Source organism: Acipenser ruthenus, chromosome 9, assembly GCF_902713425.1.
Source record: "Acipenser ruthenus chromosome 9, fAciRut3.2 maternal haplotype, whole genome shotgun sequence".
In the NCBI taxonomy this organism is placed as follows: Eukaryota; Metazoa; Chordata; class Actinopteri; order Acipenseriformes; family Acipenseridae; genus Acipenser; species Acipenser ruthenus.
Window position 1 is genome coordinate 22,787,870 of NC_081197.1, and position 22,032 is coordinate 22,809,901.

A 22,032-nucleotide genomic window follows, 5' to 3' on the forward strand; every position below is an offset into this window, starting at 1 on the left:
TGTGGGGTATAGTAAATCTTCCACGGGCTGTAAAAATATTTTTTCTACAAATGACATCATTCAGGATTCATCAATCAAGTAAGTCCACAATGTTTTTGTTGTATTCAGTTACTTGCCTTATGTGCTGCGTATACTATACTACTGTATTAGATTTCTTATTAAATTACAAAGTACCTTTTGAAAGATGCAATGTTTTATTGCGTATAATAAAAAGTACACGCACACATATATACAGTATACATACAGTTGTAGTCAAAAGTTTACATACCCCAATGGAAATGTATAATTTTTTAAAATTTCTCGAACACAAAGTTTTGCTTTTGTGGATGAGGAAAAAAGTTACAAGAAATAGATGTCTACAATTATTTATTTCTGCAATTTATTTTTGCAAAACTCAAAAAATACTAATTAAAAAATATTCATACACTGACAAGGAAAATAATAATTTAGCAATAATAACCTCTTTTAAACGATTAGGATTTTTGTGAATGAGCTTTTGGCATGATTCTTTAGTGATTTTTGACCATTCTTCAATGCAAAATTGTTCTAATTCATTCAAATTCCAAGGACTTCTCTTGTGCACAACCTTCTTCAACTCATACCAAAGATTCTCAATCGGATTTAGATCGGGACTTTGACTAATTCATTCCAAAACCTTGATTTTATTCTTCTTTACCCATTCTGAAGTAGATTTTGATGTGTGTTTTGGATCGTTGTCGAGTTGGAATGTCCAGTTGCGCTTTAATATTGGAACTAAATCTCCCGTGCTATTAGAGGAAAAACAGCCCCATAGAAGGATATTACCACCTCTATGCTTGACAGTAGGTATCGTGTTCTTTTCTTTGTACGCCTCACCAGACTATCAACGTGACCAAATAGCTCAATTTTTGTTTCATCACTCCACAAAACTTAGGTTAATATCATAACCCTGGTTCACTGAAATAGGAATATTAACTATTCAGTTTGGGTGTCTGTGACAGAAATACAATGAGTTTTGGTTGTAAATCTCCCTCCTGACCTGTGAGGGCGCTAAGCAGTGAAAGGAGAGGTCTTTGGATGGGCTGGCCTGACAGTTCTTTCCCCGGGCCGGGAAGTCAGTTAGTCTGGAAGAAAGCGAGACTCCGTTGCAGGAACGTATTGACCTGGAAGGGAAACAACGTAGCAGCTGCAGATAGTATAGACAGCTGCACTCGTTTACCAAGGGGTCATGCGTGATAGCATAAAGGGGACGGAGAATCGCAATCTTTTCCTTCGCTTGGTTTTGTGAGTAGAACCGAGAAGGACGGTAAAATAATACGGGGACTGTAAAACGTGAGTGTTGTGTTTTCTTTGTTTTAATCGTCTTGTCTTGTCTTGTACATTGTTAGACAGCTAAAACACATTTCACAGTGCCAAGGGCCAGCACTGAACCGGAACATCACTTCACCACTGTCACTAAATAAACTTGTATCACCCACCATGAGCACTACTGCATGCACCCAGGACTGGTGACCGTGTTAGTATATTGTGGGACCGATATTTATGTTTATAATTTAGGACTGCAACCCTGTTGTTATATAGTCCAGACAGTACACATTGTTGTGTATTGCCGGGGATTTATTATTTGGTCACCAATTTCTGAACTGGATTATAACTCTCTGTGTTTCACTACTGCACTGCATCACCCCTGCACCTGCATGTACCACTTTGCCACAGTGTCTTAAAGGGAAACACCCATTTTGTAATGGTTAATATTCCCTACTTGAAAGGGAACCTTTGACCAGAACTTATATCCATCATTCAAATGCCGTTTTGCAAACTTTAAGTGATTGTTCTTGTGGCGTTTTCCTAAGAGTGGCTTTTTCCTTTGCCTGTGACTATTGAGACCTTCACCATGTAATACTCAACCTATGGTTGAAACCCCACTTGCAGCCAATTCACTTTGAATATCTTTGGCAGTCAAGCTGTCAATTGTTATTAACACTAGAAGCCCCGTGGCGGTCATTTTGGCGTTTTTTGGTTTTAAAATGTAATTTTCTCCAGTCGTGTAACACATATGGGGCTGTGCGTTCATGTGCCTTTCTGTCCGTATGTATTAAATATTCTCACAAAGCATGAAACACGGGAGTGCAGAAATAAAGGAGATATATTACATTATACCTAAAAGCCCCGGCCGGGGAGCAGTCACATTGACGACCACACAGAAAATAATATTCTACTTTATTATTTTTATTTACCAGTCCGCAATGTGTTTAGCTGTAATTAGATTAGTTAATTGTTTTATTATTAATTATCCCCTGCACCTGGTAGTTATTGTTAAATTAGAACCAGGTGCAGGGTATCCAGTATGCTCAGGTAGCCAGTATGCTCAGGGCTGCTGTGTGGAGAACCTGCTTGTCTGTGTGCTCAAGTGTACAAATGAAAAGGTAGTGTGTAAAACTCTTTTTGTGTGTTGTTAGAGTTTTGTATAGCAGGTAAACGGCTTAGCCGTCCTGCAGTATAGTTGAGGTTCCTGCGTGTTTAGTTAGTGCTCAGTAGAGCTAGGTGTTTGTTTTGTTTATTTTGTTTTTTGTGTCTGTATTTTTAAAGGGGCAACGAACCCAAGTGGGTGCAGTTTATTTACAATATATATATACAGTTCTGGAAAAAATTTAGAGACCACTGCAAAATTATCAGTTTCTCTGGTTTTACTATTTATAGGTATGTGTTTGGGTAAAATGAACATTTTTGTTTTATTCTATAAACTACTGACAACATTTCTCCCAAATTCCAAATAAAAATATTGTCATTTAGAGCATTTATTTGCAGAAAATGACAACTGGTCAAAATAACAAAAAAGATGCAGTGTTGTCAGACCTCGAATAATACAAAGAAAATAAGTTCATATTCATTTTTAAACAACACAATACTAATGTTTTAACTTAGGAAGAGTTCAGAAATCAATATTTGGTGGAATAACCCTGATTTTCAAGCACAGCTTTCATGCGTCTTGGCATGCTCTCCACCAGTCTTTCACATTGATGTTGGATGACTTTATGCCACTCCTGGCGCAAAGATTCAAGCAGCTCGGCTTTGTTTGATGGCTTGTGACCATCCATCTTCCTCTTGATCACATTCCAGAGGTTTTCAATGGGGTTCAGGTCTGGAGATTGGGCTGGCCATGACAGGGTCTTGATCTGGTGGTCCTCCATCCACACCTTCTCCATGCAGAACTGCTTCAACTCAGTGACATTTGTGGGTTTTCGAGCATGAACTGCTCGTTTCTGGTCCTGCCACAACATCTCAATGGGGTTTAGGTCTGGACTTTGACTAGGCCATTCCAAAACTTTAAATTTCTTGTTCTTCAACCATTCTGATGTAGACTTGCTTGTGTGTTTCGGATCATTGTCTTGCTGCATGACCCAGCTGCGCTTCAGCTTCAGCTCACGGACGGATGGCCTGACATTCTCCTGTAGAATTCTCTGATACAGAGCAGAATTCATGGTTCCTTCAATGATGGCAAGGCGTCCAGGTCCTGATGCAGCAAAGCATCCCCAAACCATGACACTACCACCACCATGCTTGGCTGTTGGTATGAGGTTCTTACTGTAGAATGCAGTGTTTGCCAGACATAACGGGGCCCAAGTCGGCCAAAAAGTTCCACTTTTGACTCATCCGTCCATAGAACATTGTTCCAGAACTCTTGAGGATCATCCAGGTGCTTGAGATGAGCATTCATGTTCTTCTTAGTGAGCAATGGTTTCGCCTTGCTACTCTGCCATGAATCCCATTTTTGCCCAGTGTCTTTCTGATGGTGGAGTCATGAACACTGACCTTAGCCAAGGCGAGAGAGGCCTGTAGACCCCTGGATGTTGTTCTAGGGTTCTTTGTGACTTCCTGGACGATTTTACGCCTTGCTCTTGGAGAGATTTTGGCAGGACGGCCAGTCCTGGGAAGATTCACTACTGTCCCAAACTTTCTCCATTTGGACAATATGACTCTGACTTTGGTTCGGTGGAGCCCCAGAGCCTTAGAAATGGCTTTGTAACCCTTTCCAACAACTTTTTTCCGGAGGTCTTCAGGAATTTCTTTTGTTCGTGACATGATGTGCCTCTAGAACCTGTGTGCTGATAACTTCACTCTGATGGTAAGGGGCAAAGTTAGTCAGATTTATATTGGGCAGGGCTGGCCCAAATCAGGCCTGGTTGTTAACCAAAGTACTGAAACAGCTGACCCTAATTATCCCTTTAATTGGGCTAAGTTAACTGGGGGGGGGGGGCAATAACTTTTTCACACCTGAAGACTGTATGTTTGATTACCTTGCACACCAAACAAATAAAAGAAGCACCAAACTTTGGTGTCATTTTTTCTCTCAGACTCCCTCTATATACTACTACAACCCACAAAAAAAAATCTGACCAAATACAACGTGAAAAATGTGCAAAAATGTAGAAAATCAGACAGGGGCAAATACTTTTTCATGGCACTGTGTATATCTATTTACGTTCATAAACATCTGAGAAATGAAGCATATATATATATATATATATATATATATATATATGCTTCATTTCTCAGATGTTTATGAACGTACTCAATAATTAAAAAAAAAAACTGATTACATATGATCGTTTCTCCTTTCGTTATACTATTTACAGTGTTTTGAATACAGCCGTCAGAAAGACTGCTGCGGGGCTTCTAGTTATGAGTATATGCCTGGTCCTTCTAGACATATCTACTTGTTCTTGGTGAAAGAACCTTTTTTCTTCCAGAGGGAGAGTGTGACAGTACCATGAGTCGTACTCATGGCCGGATTAACCTATGCGCAAATTATGCTATAGCGTAGGGTAGGGTGACCAGATTTTCAAAGCTCAAAACTGGGACACATTGTTAAATAATTGCTAAGACTAATCAAGCCTGTTAAATATAGGCAATTTAATGGTTATTTAAATAGCCATCCTCTGACTTATTATGCACTTCTGGGTGTATAATTTGTGGCTAATTAGTTTAACTTGCCATATTGTGTTATATATGTATTGCTACTTAATAATAATAATAATAATAATAATAATAATAATAATAATAATAATAATAATAAATTAATTCTGTAGATCGTAGTTAAAAATAAAATTTACATTTTGGCATTTCTTTCTTTTTTTACTCACTGCGTCAGGATGGCTCTGTTTATTGATGTTGGTGACGTGGTTTAACCTGGTGGATTTGGATGCCTGCAACCTCTCGCTGCTCTGCCTATAGTGTCTGTGCTAATTCCCACCAGAAATGAACAGCTACGAAATTACCGTATTGCACATAATTGTAGATTTATTATTGAATATAAACTAAATGAAAATGCATGGTGCCCTGAGGAATAGGTACGTATGTCTGTGTTAATCTCTTAATATAAATAATGTTCTTGATTAACCAAGTACCTTTTTTATTTTGTTTTGTTTTCACTACAGATGCCATAAACTAAGTCATATAGGAAGCATTTTTTAATGTTATTTTGACAAAGGGTATTTGGTATGTGGACAGGTCCACACACACAAGAAGAGAGGTGCACAGACGCTTGCTTTTGGTTAATTTTTTTCTTTTATGATGGCTAGGCATTTATTTCTTGATTACAGTCTCTCAAGCAAGCAGCTTCCTGCTAATGTACAATACCAAATGCCCCACGCCCTCTATAAGATCCGTCCCTAGGCCTACTATGTTTTTGTATTCTTGTTTGTAATTCTTCTGGGCACATTGTAAATATGAGGATGTCGTAGTAAATCATTGGTGATTCAAGTAGGCTCCATTGATCTTCAGCCTCTTATTTTCCCAATCCAGTGTTTGAAAATGTCTTCTAGCGTGGCCATGAAATTGAATCTCCTTGACAATCTCCTTTTTTTAATCTTAATTTTGTTGCTGTTTTTATGGAGTCTTACTGTGGATGTTGCATTCTTGTATATGGTGCTGATCTAGTCTCTACGTTTTCTCAATTCCTTGTTTTTTCAGAGAGTTTAATACAGATCTTGTGTAAACAGTGAAATGCTTTTTCATAGTTGATGAATCCCAAGCAAAGTGGTAGTTCGTACTTGTTGCAGGTTTGAATCACTTGCCGTACAACTTCAAAATGATTGTGCTACATCCACTCCTGAATCCTGCTTGCTCATTTGATTGCGCCGAGTCAAATGTATCTAGAAGTCTGTTGGTGAGTTTCTTGGTAAAATTTTTGTAGATTATAGGAAGTAAGCTAATAGGTCTGTAGTTCTTGAGGTCTTCTTTATCTCCTTATGTAAAAGTATCACAATGCCCTGTTCCAGTCGTTTGGCACTTTCTTTTGCTTAACACAATCTGTAAAAATATATGACAGTATTTTTGTCACTTCTTCACCGCCTTCTTTTATGATGAGATATATATATATATGGAAATATAATGAGTTCTGGTGTAAATCTCCCTCTCGACCTGTGAAGGTACTAAGTAGCGAAAGGGAAAGGCTTTGGACAGGTTGGCCATTCCCAGGGTCGGGAAGTCAGTCAGCCTGGAAAAAGGCAAGTCTCCAGTGCAGGAACGTATTGACCTGGAAGGTAAACGAGGTAGCAGCATCGTTTACCAAGGGGTCATGCATAATCGCATAAAAAGGGCAGAAGAATTGTAAATCTTTTCCTTCGCTTTTGGTTTGGAAATAGACCCAGAAGGACCTGTGCACTATGTATTAAAAGTATTGTGAGTGTTTGTTTTGTTTGTCTTGTCTATAATTGTTACTTGTGTGTTTATAGACGGCTAACACGTTCCGGAGCTGTCGCTAAGAGCCAGCACTGAACCCGGAACAGCACTGCACTATTTGTCACTCTTTAAACTGTATCACCCACCACGAGCACTACAGCACGCACCCAGGACTGGTGACCGTGGTTGTATATTGTGGGAGAGTGTGGCAATATGCCCCACCCCTGTGTGCATTTGTGTGTTATATGTTGCATGTAGTGTGTAAATGTTGGTGTATTGTAGTTGGTACACGGGATATAATGTGGGTAATGAGCTGTTTAAAATGTATAATTGTATTTAGGCACGGGGATTGCGCATCACTTCACGTGCATTTAAAGTATTTAATATGTGAGCACGGGGTTGCACATATTTATTTCATGTGCTGGGATTCAAGTGAATAATTAATTAGTAATTGAATCCTGGCACAACAGTATACTGTATATAGATGCGCGTTTCATTCACTCGGGGTTGTGTGTTCAGTGAGTGGAGAACGGGTGTGGAGAGGAGAAAATAAAACATAAAGTAAATATAAGTTGCTGGGACTCATCGTGTTTGTTTGTCTGTTCGTCCACTGTTTGTTTAAGTGTTAGTCTGTTTTGTTTGTCTATTTATTTTGGCCGCAAGTATTGTGTCCTGTTTTCTGTTTCAACCTTTTATTTTACAATAAACATACTGAGCGCCGCAGCGACTCAGTTTCAACCCAAGTACTGTCTGTCTGTGTGTGTTTCTTTCTGGCCTGACGTAACCCCTGCAGCTAGCCTGTCACAGAGAGATACTGTGTTTATTGTTTAGGGCTGCAATCCCTGTTACTGTTCTCCGTGTTTTACGCATCGCTGTGTATAACCGGAGTTTATTATTTGGTCACCAGACCTGGATTATAACAAAAGTACAATGTATATTTTTCCATACCAGATTACAAATCTCTGTCTGTTTATTCCTGCACTGCATCACCTCCGCACCTGTACATAATCAGCAACCACTTTGCCACAGTGTTATATTACTTTTGTACTTTCCTGGGACTGAAGCTTGTGATCCATATTACATCATTTTGTGTTCTATGTTCCCATGTTAATTAAAATTATCATTAACAGTGAGATTTAATTATCACTCGCATGTGATTTCTGTCGTATGGTACAGGCAATAAAGGCATACACAGTTTAACAAGCCTCATGTCCAGCTATGATCAGCAAAGACAAAAGCCTACATAAACTGTTCACATAGGTTATCTAATTCAATTCGAAGAAGCTTCCTCATTATTATTATTATGGTACCAAAAAATCTTGCAACTATTTCAAACTTTGCATATCATTCGTATCAAATTAGTTTTATGCTGGGCTTGTTTGTATCCAAATCTCATAGGGAGCTCAGTGCAACCCTCAAACACATATAAGTGAGTCTCAAAGGGGTTGATGGACCACCCTGTAGTGTATGAACTATCCTTAAGTGTGCAGAATATAAACAGTGTTCACAGCGCTGTATTGGTACATAACCATAGAACTGTATAAGAACAATATAAGCTATGTAAACGTCCCATATTAACTTATTGGTAATGACAGCAATCATCCTATGCCTAACCCTTTTATTCACCTAAAACATTTTCTAGACTTTTCTAGAATTAGGTTCTTCATTATCATATTGAAATTTCTAGCACCTTACAAACAATACTATCAGCATCAAAAGGTATAAATACTTTTGAATTAGCATTTTTGGAGTTTTGCACAAAAAATGCTGAAATAAATAATTGTAGACATCTATTTCATGTAACTTTTTTTCCTCATCCACAAAAGCAAAACTTTTGCTACAAAATATTTTTCCTAAAATTCTTTGTTTTCAAGACATTTCTAGAAATTATACATTTCCATTGGGGTATCTAAACTTTTGACTATATATATATATATATATATATATATATATATATATATATATATATATATATATATATATAAATACAGTTGCAGTCAAAAGTTTAGATACCCCAATATATATACAATACTATATATATACATATATATATATATGCTATTGTAACTCCGCCAAGTGTCAACGTCAGGGAGAGACCGTACCAGATCCCAGAAAGTCGCTGGGATGCAGTCCACAAGGAGGAGGTTGTAATGCACGTCATTCAGCCTTCCCGGAGCGAGTGGTGCAGTCCTCTAGTAATGGTTCCTAAGGACGACGGCACTACTCATTTCTGTGTGGATTTTCATAAGGTGAATGCGATCTCCAAGTTCGATGCATACCCTATGCCCGACTAGGGATGGCTTGGTTTATCTTGACTTTGGATCTGACAAAGGGATACTGGCAGATTCCACTAACTCACAAGAGAAAACTGCTTTCTCTAACCCAGATTGGCTGTTCCATTTCCAGACCATGCTGTTCGGATTGCATGGACCTTCCAGAGCCTGATGGACCAGGACCTATACCCCCATTGGAAGTATGCAGCCGCCAATATTGATGATGTGGTGGTTTTTAGCTTTACCTGGAAAGATCATCTTGTGAGGCTAACAGCTAACCTGGATAAGTGTGCATTTGCCAAGAGACCCACTATGATGGCTACATCATGGATAATGGTGGTGTAAAGGCGATAGCCTCTAAAGTCCAGGCTTAAGTGGAGGCGGCAATCCAGAAAACCAAGTCTTAGGTGAGATCACCACTGGGGTTAGCAGGCTATTACTGCCGCTTTATCCCCGAGTATCCCACCATTGTTAACCCCCGGTCGATCTCACCAGGAAGAACGCCACAAATTGAGTTAAGTGTACAGGTGCGTATCAGACAGCCTTTGATACGATAATGAGGAAACTGTGCCAAGCCCCTGCCCTAATTACACCACATTTCAGCAAGGAGTTCATCCTTCAGACTGACTCCCCCGACGCTGGTCTGGGGGCTGTCCTGTCCCAAGCAGCAGATGGAGTAGAACATGCTATTTATATATGAGCAAGAAAATGGCTCCCAGGGAGAATGTTTGGCCATCAAATGGGCTACATACACACTTCGATATTACCTACTTGGATGTTCCTTCATCCTCGTTACGGACCACGCACCTCTTAAGTGGTTAAATACGATGAGGGACATGAACGCCCGGTATCTGGCACTGCAACCCTTCGACTTCCGAGTAAAGCATCGTGCGGGCAAAAAGCACCAAAATGCTGATTTATTTTCTCAGGAGGGGGGACAATCTGAGTTAGGGTTAGCCGAGTGTTCTTTTGGCTACACTCTGAGGAGTGGGATATGTGAATGGGACAGAAGGAATCTGAGCTGCAAATCTACCTCCCGACCAGGAAGGGCGCAAAGTAAGGTTGGTGGTACTGCTTCACAGGTATGGGCCGACTCGATGGTAGGACGGAACCGTAAGTCAGCCATCTTGGGAAAAGGCCTAAGCTGTAAGTCTGCTGAACCACTCTATTGTGATCAGCTGTGTTGCGTGTGGCGATTGGATAGAGTGTGGCACCGCACTGATAATAGGGAGGAGTGCTTTTGTTTTGTGTATTTGTTGCAGATGAGTAGCAAGCTGGGAGCTGAAGACACAGAGCCAGCAAACACTCCCCGGAGCACCACCACTTCTGCACATTACCACAACCCGTCCCTACACTGGAGCACTTGCACTGCATCACCACTTCAAGCCGTGCCTGGGCTATTGGGACTGTGTGTTACAATTCTAGCATCCCCAGTACCAGTGCTGGTAGCAGAGACAAACCCTACTGTTTTCTTTTTGTGTTTATAAATAATAAACAGGACCGTTCCCATTGTAAACAACAGTATATCATTCCTGCAATACTCACATCCTGACAATACCCTTTGACCTTTTAGGCTGACTTCCATTAGGAATCCCTTTGTATTTAACAGGGAAAATAAATCAATGCTACAGAGATTACTGTGAGAAGACCAGGGATTCTGAACTTAATATGGATGTAAACCCCTCCCCCATCTTTTACAGCAATTGTTTTTTCTTCACTTCAAAAACTAGCATAACCATTTTGACGTAGGCTGAAGCAGAAAATAGCCTCAGTACATAATTTTGAGAAAACAATAATAAACAAGACTGACTTATTGCTGCATTGTTGTTTAGTGTATCCTACATTTTCTAGATCTAAGAATTATACCTGTTAATGCTAAAAATGAGGTTAACAGACTTGAACATACACAGATTGTTTGACTGTGAACAACAACATTATTTAGCCTAACTGTAACAGTTTTTTTGTTTGTTTTACTTCTGTTAGGCCAGTATTTGTAATTATTCTAACCTGAAATTCTGAGAGATAGAGGGAGTGTCTGGGTGTCTGCTGAAGAAGTGTTCTTGTCAGTTTATAAATGTCTGTATAAAAGTTTATATCTTGATGAAAAATGTCTGTTATAATAAAATGCACTGAACTTTAGATCTGGCATGGCCTATTTTACTAAAAATAACCATTCCATTTCCATTTTAACACAAAACTGGAACTCATTCTAAGGTAAGCAATTAAGGGGAAATGTATTAAAAAGCTTTGGTACTGATCATTTTACTCTTGGGAGTTAAAACTAAGAAAATTCTCAATTTTAAAAAGATAACTTCAAGTGTTACAGAACCCCCTGCAGTGTTAACACATTACTGTACCCCATGTTGTCCAAATCACAGGACATTTATTTTTCAACATATTAACAAGTTTTTGATATTTTTGTTATTCACACATCATAGGTAAATAAACTGGGTTTTTTTTTGTTTTTTTTAATACAACGCTACGATACAGACAACTTGGGACACAGCAAAGGTAACATAATGCGTTTCTTGCAGACTTTTCAAGGTGTTGTGTAACACCTTAATGAAATCTGGCTTTAATCTGTTAATATTTTGAGAACACCGCAACAGTCAACCAATGCCAAGTTATGGAGAAGCAGCGGCTCCCTGGACAGGAAACGAAGAGCTGATGTTAGAAGGAGATAATATTTTCTCTTCTTCAAATTAGCAAAGGGAGGGCTGCAGATTTGCCCCAGAAACAAGTATATCAGTAACATACCACGTTTATACCAACAGTATGTACAGAATAGTAAAGAAAAATGTAGTTTAATAAAAATGTAGTAAGTGGTATATAAGACATAGATGTCATTAGGCAAGCGAAAGAGGTGATGGTATCATATATTAAAATGACTGAATTTCAGTATGTGGAATAACTTCTTGTGTTCTCAAGATAAATGTAAAAATTTAAGTGTGACATACAGATGGAGGGACACTTCTATTATCCATTTCACACAGACGAGTTATGACGGCTCATACCCGGCACTGATGCAGCATTTTGGTCTGTGTGAATTGCCTATACCATCACAGCTCGCAATGTGGTTCAGAGACGGCACTGAACCATCTCAACTCCTGTGTGAAATGCTATGCCGGTTCTGAAGCGCTACAGTGGGAGTGGATTAAAAGTCAACATCCCATGTGACTGTATACCAGACGTGTTGGGTATTTTTGTCGTTGGTGTTACATGCTTTCATTTGTTTCAAATACAATGTCTGATCAAGAATGAGATAGTAATTGGAGACTGGAATAAATTAAGGAATTTTTTACTTTACGGCTGACAAGGAGGTGAATTCACAAATAGAATGGACGGTATGTGATGCTGTAATTTATGGGCAAATCGCCGCTGCCATGAAAACAATTGTTGCCGGTTCGCGGTTCCTTCCAAAGGTCGTCGGATGATGGATCGACCAGCCCTCAAGCCCGGCCACAACAAAGGGCAGTCTGGGACTTGATGGAGGGAGGTGGAATTTTAAAGGTGGAGGGAGACGTGGCCTTGGAATGGCCGGTGTGCTACGCACAAGGGGGAGGATATGTTGCAAACTAGGGGGAGGAGGAGAGAAAAATGTAGTCCAGAAGGGGCTAAAGGACTACATCCCCCAGAATGCCACGGGGGGGGTGGGGGGGGGGGGGGGGGGTGCCAGGATGAGACTCACCTGGCTCTAATAATTAATGGGAGTCACATGCCTGTGATTAAGCAGGCAGGTATAAAGGAAGTTCACAAATGTTTGTTCAGGGCAGTCTGCAGTCTGTGTGAAGACAAGAGGTTGTCATTTTGAAGAGACCTGTGTGGTTTAATAGAAAGAAAAAAAAAGGTAGTGTGTATACCTTTTGTTTGTGCTTGTTTTTGTAATCTGAATATAAAGTAGTAAACAGCATAGCTGTCCAGTGTGCTAGTTTAGAAGAACTCACCTAAAGTGTTAGTTAGTACTCCATGTGGGAGTTAGTTTTTGTTTTGTTTATTTCTTTTATTTCTGTAAATAATAAAATCGCATTAAAGTGCTTAAAAACCTTCAGTTTCTGTGTCTGGGTCTGCATAAAAAAGGCAATCGGACTTTAAAATCAGCAAAATCTTTCACAATAGATAGATAGATATTGATAATAACAAAGATAATGAGCGTTTAGCTACTACATGACTGGAATGATTTAACAGCATTAAGACATAAATGTATATATTGGAACAGCTTTTTTATAATTCTCATTGTACTGATAATAAACATAAAGCTGGTTAGGAGCCTAGAATGTGAACTTATTGCCATAGCAACAGAGGGATGGCAATTACCACCCCCTTCTACTCCAGTCCATGGATACCAAAAGATAGGTAATTCTGTCAAACTGTACAGATGTATGTACCTATTAAATGAATCTCTTACCCACTTCATCCCGGATATTGGCAAGCTCAATGGAGAGTTCCTTCTCTTTCACAAGGGCACTTTCGTTCTGCAAAAAAAATTGCAGAGAAAAGGTGAACATTTTGAAGAATTATTATTTTTGTGTTATGAAGCATACATTTTACACAGTAACTGTCAGCTGGTGTCTCCACCCCTGTGGAAGAATGAAGTATTGTAATACATTAGTCTGTAGTATCTTAGTATTTCAATCAATTAATAAACCAAAACCTTTATTTATCTGGATGAGTCAATTGAGAACAAATTATCATTTACACACAGCAAACAACATAAAACACAATAAATATGGAGTAAAACATAAAATATAAAAATCAGCAGCAACTGGTACAGCAGGTACAGATGTCAGTCAACAATAGCTATGTTTTCATCAAAAGGCGAACACATTTCTATTGAACTTGCAAAATTCCGCACAAAAATATATGCACCTTAGACAGGGACCTGCATATAAGTGAAGGCAGGCTCTACGTTTGAGCCAGGCTTTTGTTTTGTTTATTTTGTTTTTGTGATTATTAAAAATAGCGCGTAGCGCTTTAAAAACCTTCAAATCCTGTGTCTGGGTCTGTATTTTAAAGGGCAAACAAGCCAATGACAGAGAGGCTACATTACAATATATATATATATATATATAGAGTCACCTCCAAAATTATTGGAACCCTTGATAAAGATGAGCAAAAAAGGCCGTATAAAATAAACAACACAGGTAATGAGCTATATTTTATGCTCAAATATATGGGAAAACCATATTCTTTTATTCTAATACAATCGCTCAGAGAAAAAGTTTTTTATTAACAAGTAAAACATTTTCTCAAAAAGATGTGTCAGAATTATTGGCACCCCTAAAGATTCTTATTAATAAAATCAAACAAAATTAAATCTGCATTAACATTCTACTTCTTTAAGTTCATCTCAGTTTAAGTTCATCTCAGTCTTTAGGAACTGTATTGTGGCCTTCCATGGCTTCCTGTTTCACTGGGGTATAAAAATGAGGTAACACGCATATGAAATCCATTTGTCACCCATCACCATGGAGGAAAGGCAAAGAACTCACACATGAAAAGAGACAAATGGTTGTTGACCTTCATAAATCAGGCAATGGGTACAAAACAATAGCTAAAAAACTAAATACCACTTACCACTATTAGGGCAATAATTAAGAATTTCAAAACCACTGGAACAGTGGTAAACTTGCCTGGTAGAGGACGCAAGTGTATCTTGCCCCCACACATAGTGAGGCAGATGGTTCGGGAGGCAAAGAGAAATCCAAGGGCCACAGTTGGATAATTACAGAACTTGATTGCATCTTGGGGTCACCAAATCTACAATTAGATGCCACCTCCATGCCAATAGGCTATTTGGAAGGGTTGCCAGAAAAAAAAGCCTTTATTGAGAGCAACCAACAAACGTAAGTGCCTGGAGTTTGCTAAACGGCATTGGCACTTCAATTGGAACCGGGTGCTATGGTCAGATGAGACGAAAATAGAGCTCTTTGGCCACGCACACCAGCGGCGGGTTTGGCGTCAAAAGAAGGATATGTGTGCAGAAAAGAACCTCATACTACTGTAAAATATGGTGGTGGATCTTTGATGTTGTGGGGCTGTTTTGCTTCCACTGGTCCTGGGGCCCTTGTTAAGGTCAACTCCACCCAGTACCAGGACATTTTAGCCAAAAACCTGGTTGCCTCAAGTTTCAGGAGGCTGAAACTTGGCCGCAAGTGGATCTTCCAGCAAGACAATGACCCCAAGCAAACATCAAAATCCACAAAGAAATGGTTAATTGCCCACAAAATCAACATTTTGCAATGGCCATCTCAGTCTCTGGACTTGAACCCCATTGAAAACCTGTGGTTTCAATTGAAGAGGGCAGTCCATAAGCGCAGACTGAAGGATATCAAGGATCTGGAAAGATTCTGTATGGAGGAATGGTCTAAGATCCCTCCCAATGTGTTCTCCAATCTCATTAAACATTATAGAAAAAGACTCAGTGCCGTTATCCTTGCAAGGGGAGGGTGCACAAAGTACTGAAAACAAGGGTGCCAATAATTGTGACACTTCATTTTTCTTGGAAATAAATTTATAATTTGAGAAATGCATAATTTTGGTTGATTCCATTGAATCATTAATGAATCACATGTTGGAAAATTACAATATAGCTCAGTACTGGTATTATTTATTTTATACAGTCTTTTTTGCTCATCTTTATCAAGGGTGCCAATAATTTTGGAGGTGACTGTATATATATACACTTCTTATCTATAGCCTCGAAATTAAAAAGAATTACCATTGTACAACTTTTCATATTTCTTTGAAGCTGTACTGTTTCCCTCACATATAATTTAAGTAATTGTTATAATACTACTACGACTACAACTACGACTAATAATAATAATAATAATAATAATAATAATAATAATAATAATAATAATAATAATAATAGATATAATGGCAGTCCAGTATCAGTAACCTCCAGAGATAGCTGCACCCAAACCTAAAATAAGATATTTCAATTCTGCTTGGGAAAATTAACTAATTTCATTTTTTGGCCGGTCCAGGGGTGGAATACATGAGGTGTGCTCAGGTAATGAAAAAACTAAAATCTAAAGTGGCTGGAAATCATGCCGTGAAACGGTGTTAAAAAAAAAAAAAAAGATGATGAAAATATTAAACATGTCTGCAGCAGAAAAGGAGATGTATGTAAGACAAGCGACAGAAAACAGAGGGCCGTAAACTTGGACCAGTTTGGCAGAAGCTGTTACAACATGTAGCATTTTTAAAGAAATTGTCACAAAAATTGACCCCAATTCCACTGTCTTCCAAACACTGTACTATAGTGTATAAACTGCCAGAAACAATGATAAATTTGGCGACTGCATTTTCAGCGAAACCCTGATTATTTACTTATTCAACTTATTATTTACCATCATTTTGTAAATGCTGAAGCAGGTTTGCTCTGAGTTTAACCTAACAAAAATATATAGACCCTGTAATGCAGAAAATCTAAGTGCAGCCATAATCAGGTGTTTGGAAAATAAACAAAATACTTAGCCAGCACAGAAAATTGTGGGGTTTAAATCAGATGGTGCGTCAGCAATGCTAGCACAGAATTATGAAGTATGTTTATTTTATATTATAATTAAATGTATGTGATACTAACAGACATGATATCTGATCATGTCCATTAGTGAGGTTAGTATTTTGTAAGGTGTCCATCTGTAACATGACTGTGCCGAGCCCTGCATATGATATGTGTTGTTTAAGTTGAATTACTGTAACTGCTCTGTGCGGTGCTCCCGAAGCAAGTTTTTTTGTTACTAAAAACACAGTGATTCCAGAATCATCCTTTTTGATAATTATGGGGGGCAATTACAGCTATGGAAAAACTTTTGCAGCATCCTACAGAATTAACCAGTTTTGCTTCAATGAAACCTGCTGAATAATGTTACGTTAACATGTTGAATTATATACCGCTTTGTAGTTTTCCATATACAGTACTTAATGGAAAACTATAAAAAAAATTCAATCATTTGACATATCCAAATCTAACATGAGATTTAGGGGTCCCCGAGTGGCTCATCCAGTTAAAGCGCTGCCGCTGGTATCGCAGAATGAGCCACACAGCTTGGACGGCGCCAGTTTGCGTCCATGCTGTGCAAAGAGGCCGAACTTTGCTGGGGACCCTGAGAGAGGTGAACCATTGGCTGTGTGGGGGTTAGCTGCGATGAGGAGAAAAAACATAATTGGACATTCCAAATTGGGGGAAAATAAATAAACATAATAATTGGTCACTGTGGTAATGTGCCCCGGCCCTGCGTGCATTTCTTTATTGTATGTTGCGTGTGGTGTGTTAATGTTGGTGTATAGATATGGCTGCACAGGATATAAATGGGTGTGTGTAGCACAAGTTATTTAAAATGTATAATTGTATTTAGGCACGGGGATTGCACTTCACTTCACATGCATTTAAAGTATTTAATATGTGAGCACGGGGTTGCACAGAATTAGTTCACGTGCTGGGATTCAAGTGAATAATTAATTAGTAATTGAATCACGGCGCAACAGTATATATAGATGCACAAAGCACTCTCAGGGTTGTGTGTTCAGGGCGAAAGAACAGGAGAGAGTGTGAGGAGTTAAAAGTAATAATAAAAATAAATAATCAATTGCTACGTCGTGCTGGAGGACCAGCACGGTACTTGTTTGTTTAGTGTTCGTCCCTGTGTGTTAGTGTCTGTTCGTGTTGGTTATCTGTCTATTTATTTTGGCGTAAAGTGCCGTGTTTTGTTTAAACTATTTATTTTCTGTCTGCTGGATATTAAACAGCACAACAGCGCATTAATTTACCATTTCACTGTCCTGTCTGTGTTGTTCATTTCCTGGTTCTGACATCACTACTCAGCCAGACTGCCACAGTCACTTAAAAAAAAAAATACTGCAAAATACTGAAACAAATGGTACTGTTTTCTTGATTAAAATATATGGGTTGAAGAAAAAAAAAATGAAAACACCTTTGTGGCTGAGCTGTTGCTGCGATGACGTCACGGACCAGGAAGTAACAGAAACAATGAATTGGTGAGTGAAGCTGAACGCAACGGCGCTCAGCGTTTTTATTAAATAAATAAACCAAAACAAACAAAAAGATTTAAACAAACAAACACACACCACAAAACAAAAAGGCACGTTGGCCAAACAAACCAAAACTAACAAGTATCGTGCTGGTTTTTAGCCAGCACGTATATAGCAATTGTTAACTTTCGTTGTTCTCCTACAGACTTACGTCTCTCCTCTGACACTCTCTCTCCCAGTGCGGACAGCTGCAGGTTCTTATATTCTGGCCGAGGGGTTAACTAGTTGTTAATTATCTTATTACCCCTCGGCCACAGTCTGCACGAGTTTAGTAAGGATGCGTGACTGTCAGCTAGTTAAATAATCAGTAGCTGATCAGTCACGCATCCTCACAGGGTTTTTAAAATGCAAAAACAATAACAAATAACAAAATCGGCTTTCGTCATAATAAACATAAATCATAATAAATAAATAATAAACAAAGGGGCGGGGCACTCCGCCACACATGCCCCCCTTGTGCGCAGCACACATGGCCTTTTCAGCCACTTCCCCCCTTAGTCCCCAAAGTCCCGGCTCAGGAACAGGGGAAGCGAGATGTCTCCGGGGGCGGCCACGGCGGGATGTCCTCCTCCCACCCAAACAGCTGTAGCGTCCCGGTGGACCACGCACAGGCCGGCTCCTCCGGCCAAGGAAATTTTGGGGGTGGTCTACTGCTTATGATACAATAATAGAAACTGAGTGTGCCCACATGGCACAATAAAGAAGCTGTCTATGTTTAATTAAAAAAAAGATGCAGCACCTGCAGGAGAGATCAAGATAGAACCAGGAATCTGGGAATTCATAAATTCAAGGAAGTTTCTGCTCTTTGTGCTGTTTCAACTGCAACTTCTCAGTTTGTAATAGTGGGGTGTGCAGGAAAAACCCAAGCGTAATAGTGCTTTCCCTTTATAACGCTGTAGTCAGGAGCCATAGGTAAGAGACCTACGCAATTTGTGTTCTGCCTGACAATGAAAAAACTAGTGCTATTATGGGGCAAATGGGAACCTTGACCACACCGCCTTATAATCTGTTCCGTGGTATAAAGCACCACTTTATAATTAGAGAACACTGTAAATACATAGATTTAAACTGTTTTCATAAAGACACATGTGACACAGAAACCAATTTACAGTATAAATGTTTTTTTTCTGTATTTTTAGATTGATAAACAATGCTGTAAATAAAAGCACCTTTAGATGTATGCAAATAACAAGGAGCAATTTTGCCATTTCTGTTTCCTATCCTACTCATAACTAAGGCCAATGAGCTCTTGGCTGTAATTTTACCACTCATTCTGGCACCAGCAGGCAGTCTTACAGTCAGCGTTTACAAGCACAATTTATTGTGGGTTTTCTGTCAAGAGGTTTTCTCTAACGAATTCTAATTCTGAGCTTTGTTCTTCCTTTATTTCCCTCAAGGACCTTTTTCTTTTCAGTATCTAACCACAGCTTCCTTTCTAAATAACCTATTCATCTGCTATGTGCTATATTTAAATATATTCAATATTAAGTTGAGTTAATGAATAAATGTATGACAAAACTACAAAATGACCTGCAAAAATAAAACTCCATTCTTTGATTTTGTCATAGTAACTCAAAAAAATGCACTGTAGTATATTTTAAATAAACAAGAACAGAAACTTTTCTCTTTTCTGGCAACTGACAACCTATGCAGCAACTCCAAGCGTTTGTAACAACATATTGCACCGATTACAATAAAATGGATGGTTAAAATACCAGCAGAGTAGCAATTTAAAATAAAGTATACATTAGAAACCTCATCATAAAACTTGATCAAAATATTTGAGACTGCAGATCACATTATGTAAGGCACTGCAGTCTGTGAGAAAAACTGCTGAATTTGATTAAAACCTAGTTTTGACATTAAACAGTATCTTTAACCTCACAGAAATCCCAACAGCAAGAAAGCAACTTAATTCAATTATGCTCAGCAAAGCCAGCAATACAGACCCCGGCGATACAGCAGTAAGCCTATGCCTCTAAAGGGGAGGGAAAGAGATTTACCGTCTTGTCCAGGCACTGGAGGCAGTAATAGGGCTTGCAGCAGCACTGGCCCATCCTAGTAGGCTTGCTGAGAGGAAAGCCTGCTTCATCAGACAGCCGGTGTGAGCCCTGAGTCAGCAGATTACTGTACAAAGCGTCCAAGACACTGCCTACAAGCAGCTCTACCTGCATGTGGTTCCACTGCTACCCTAATTCTCCTAATCCTCGCAGAAGCCCTGGGTGAGGAGTGATCCGACTTCTTTGGTTTCCAGCTGATGGGAGTGGCAGGAGGGAAGAGTCTCAGAGAGAGGCTGATCAATAGATGCATAACAATGAGGCCTTACCAATTTCAACCCTTCCCTGAGGACAAGGCTGTGCCTCATAGAGTCTGTTGTTAAGACTGACCTAATTTGCAGACACAAGTCATTCTGTTTATACACCGTTGTTAATCCATCGGATTGAAGATTTAGACATGATTTGTGGAGCACTAACTTTCTATGATCAGCAAAGGGAATCCAGTCAATTAAGGAAGACATAGATTTTCATACATACAGTGCCTTGCGAAAGTATTCGGCCCCCTTGAACTTTGCGACCTTTTGCCACATTTCAGGCTTCAAACATAAAGATATGAAACTGTAATTTTTTGTGAAGAATCAACAACAAGTGGGACACAATCATGAAGTGGAACGAAATTTATTGGATATTTCAAACTTTTTTAACAAATAAAAAACTGAAAAATTGGGCGTGCAAAATTATTCAGCCCCCTTAAGTTAATACTTTGTAGCGCCACCTTTTGCTGCGATTACAGCTGTAAGTCGCTTGGGGTATGTCTCTATCAGTTTTGCACATCGAGAGACTGAAATTCTTGCCCATTCCTCCTTGCAAAACAGCTCGAGCTCAGTGAGGTTGGATGGAGAGCATTTGTGAACAGCAGTTTTCAGTTCTTTCCACAGATTCTCGATTGGATTCAGGTCTGGACTTTGACTTGGCCATTCTAACACCTGGATATGTTTATTTGTGAACCATTCCATTGTAGATTTTGCTTTATGTTTTGGATCATTGTCTTGTTGGAAGACAAATCTCCGTCCCAGTCTCAGGTCTTTTGCAGACTCCATCAGGTTTTCTTCCAGAATGGTCCTGTATTTGGCTCCATCCATCTTCCCATCAATTTTAACCATCTTCCCTGTCCCTGCTGAAGAAAAGCAGGCCCAAACCATGATGCTGCCACCACCATGTTTGACAGTGGGGATGGTGTGTTCAGGGTGATGAGCTGTGTTGCTTTTACGCCAAACATAACGTTTTGCATTGTTGCCAAAAAGTTCGATTTTGGTTTCATCTGACCAGAGCACCTTCTTCCACATGTTTGGTGTGTCTCCCAGGTGGCTTGTGGCAAACTGTAAACGACACTTTTTATGGATATCTTTAAGAAATGGCTTTCTTCTTGCCACTCTTCCATAAAGGCCAGATTTGTGCAGTATACGACTGATTGTTGTCCTATGGACAGAGTCTCCCACCTCAGCTGTAGATCTCTGCAGTTCATCCAGAGTGATCATGGGCCTCTTGGCTGCATCTCTGATCAGTCTTCTCCTTGTATGAGCTGAAAGTTTAGAGGGACGGCCAGGTCTTGGTAGATTTGCAGTGGTCTGATACTCCTTCCATTTCAATATTATCGCTTGCACAGTGCTCCTTGGGATGTTTAAAGCTTGGGAAATCTTTTTGTATCCAAATCCGGCTTTAAACTCCACAACAGTATCTCGGACCTGCCTGGTGTGTTCCTTGTTCTTCATGATGCTCTCTGCGCTTTAAACTGACCTCTGAGACTATCACAGTGCAGGTGCATTTATACGGAGACTTGATTACACACAGGTGGATTCTATTTATCATCATTAGTCATTTAGGTCAACATTGGATCATTCAGAGATCCTCACTGAACTTCTGGAGAGAGTTTGCTGCACTGAAAGTAAAGGGGCTGAATAATTTTGCACGCCCAATTTTTCAGTTTTTTATTTGTTAAAAAAGTTTGAAATATCCAATAAATTTCGTTCCACTTCATG

At 39.3% G+C, this 22,032-nt stretch overlaps 1 protein-coding gene across 1 annotated transcript in view; it reads right to left on the reverse strand.

Moving 5' to 3' along the window:
• LOC117405865 (microtubule-associated tumor suppressor candidate 2-like) overlaps positions 1–20,129 on the reverse strand; it is a 71,500-nt gene extending 51,371 nt beyond the window's left edge. The window contains exons 1-2 of the mRNA XM_034009311.3: positions 20,000–20,129; positions 13,342–13,408 (exon numbers count right to left, since the gene is read on the reverse strand). Coding sequence (XP_033865202.1) covers positions 13,342–13,408; positions 20,000–20,053 — 121 coding nt within the window. The 5' untranslated portion in view covers positions 20,054–20,129. The remainder of the gene's footprint in view (positions 1–13,341; positions 13,409–19,999) is intronic.
• Positions 20,130–22,032: the final 1,903 nt, after the last annotated feature.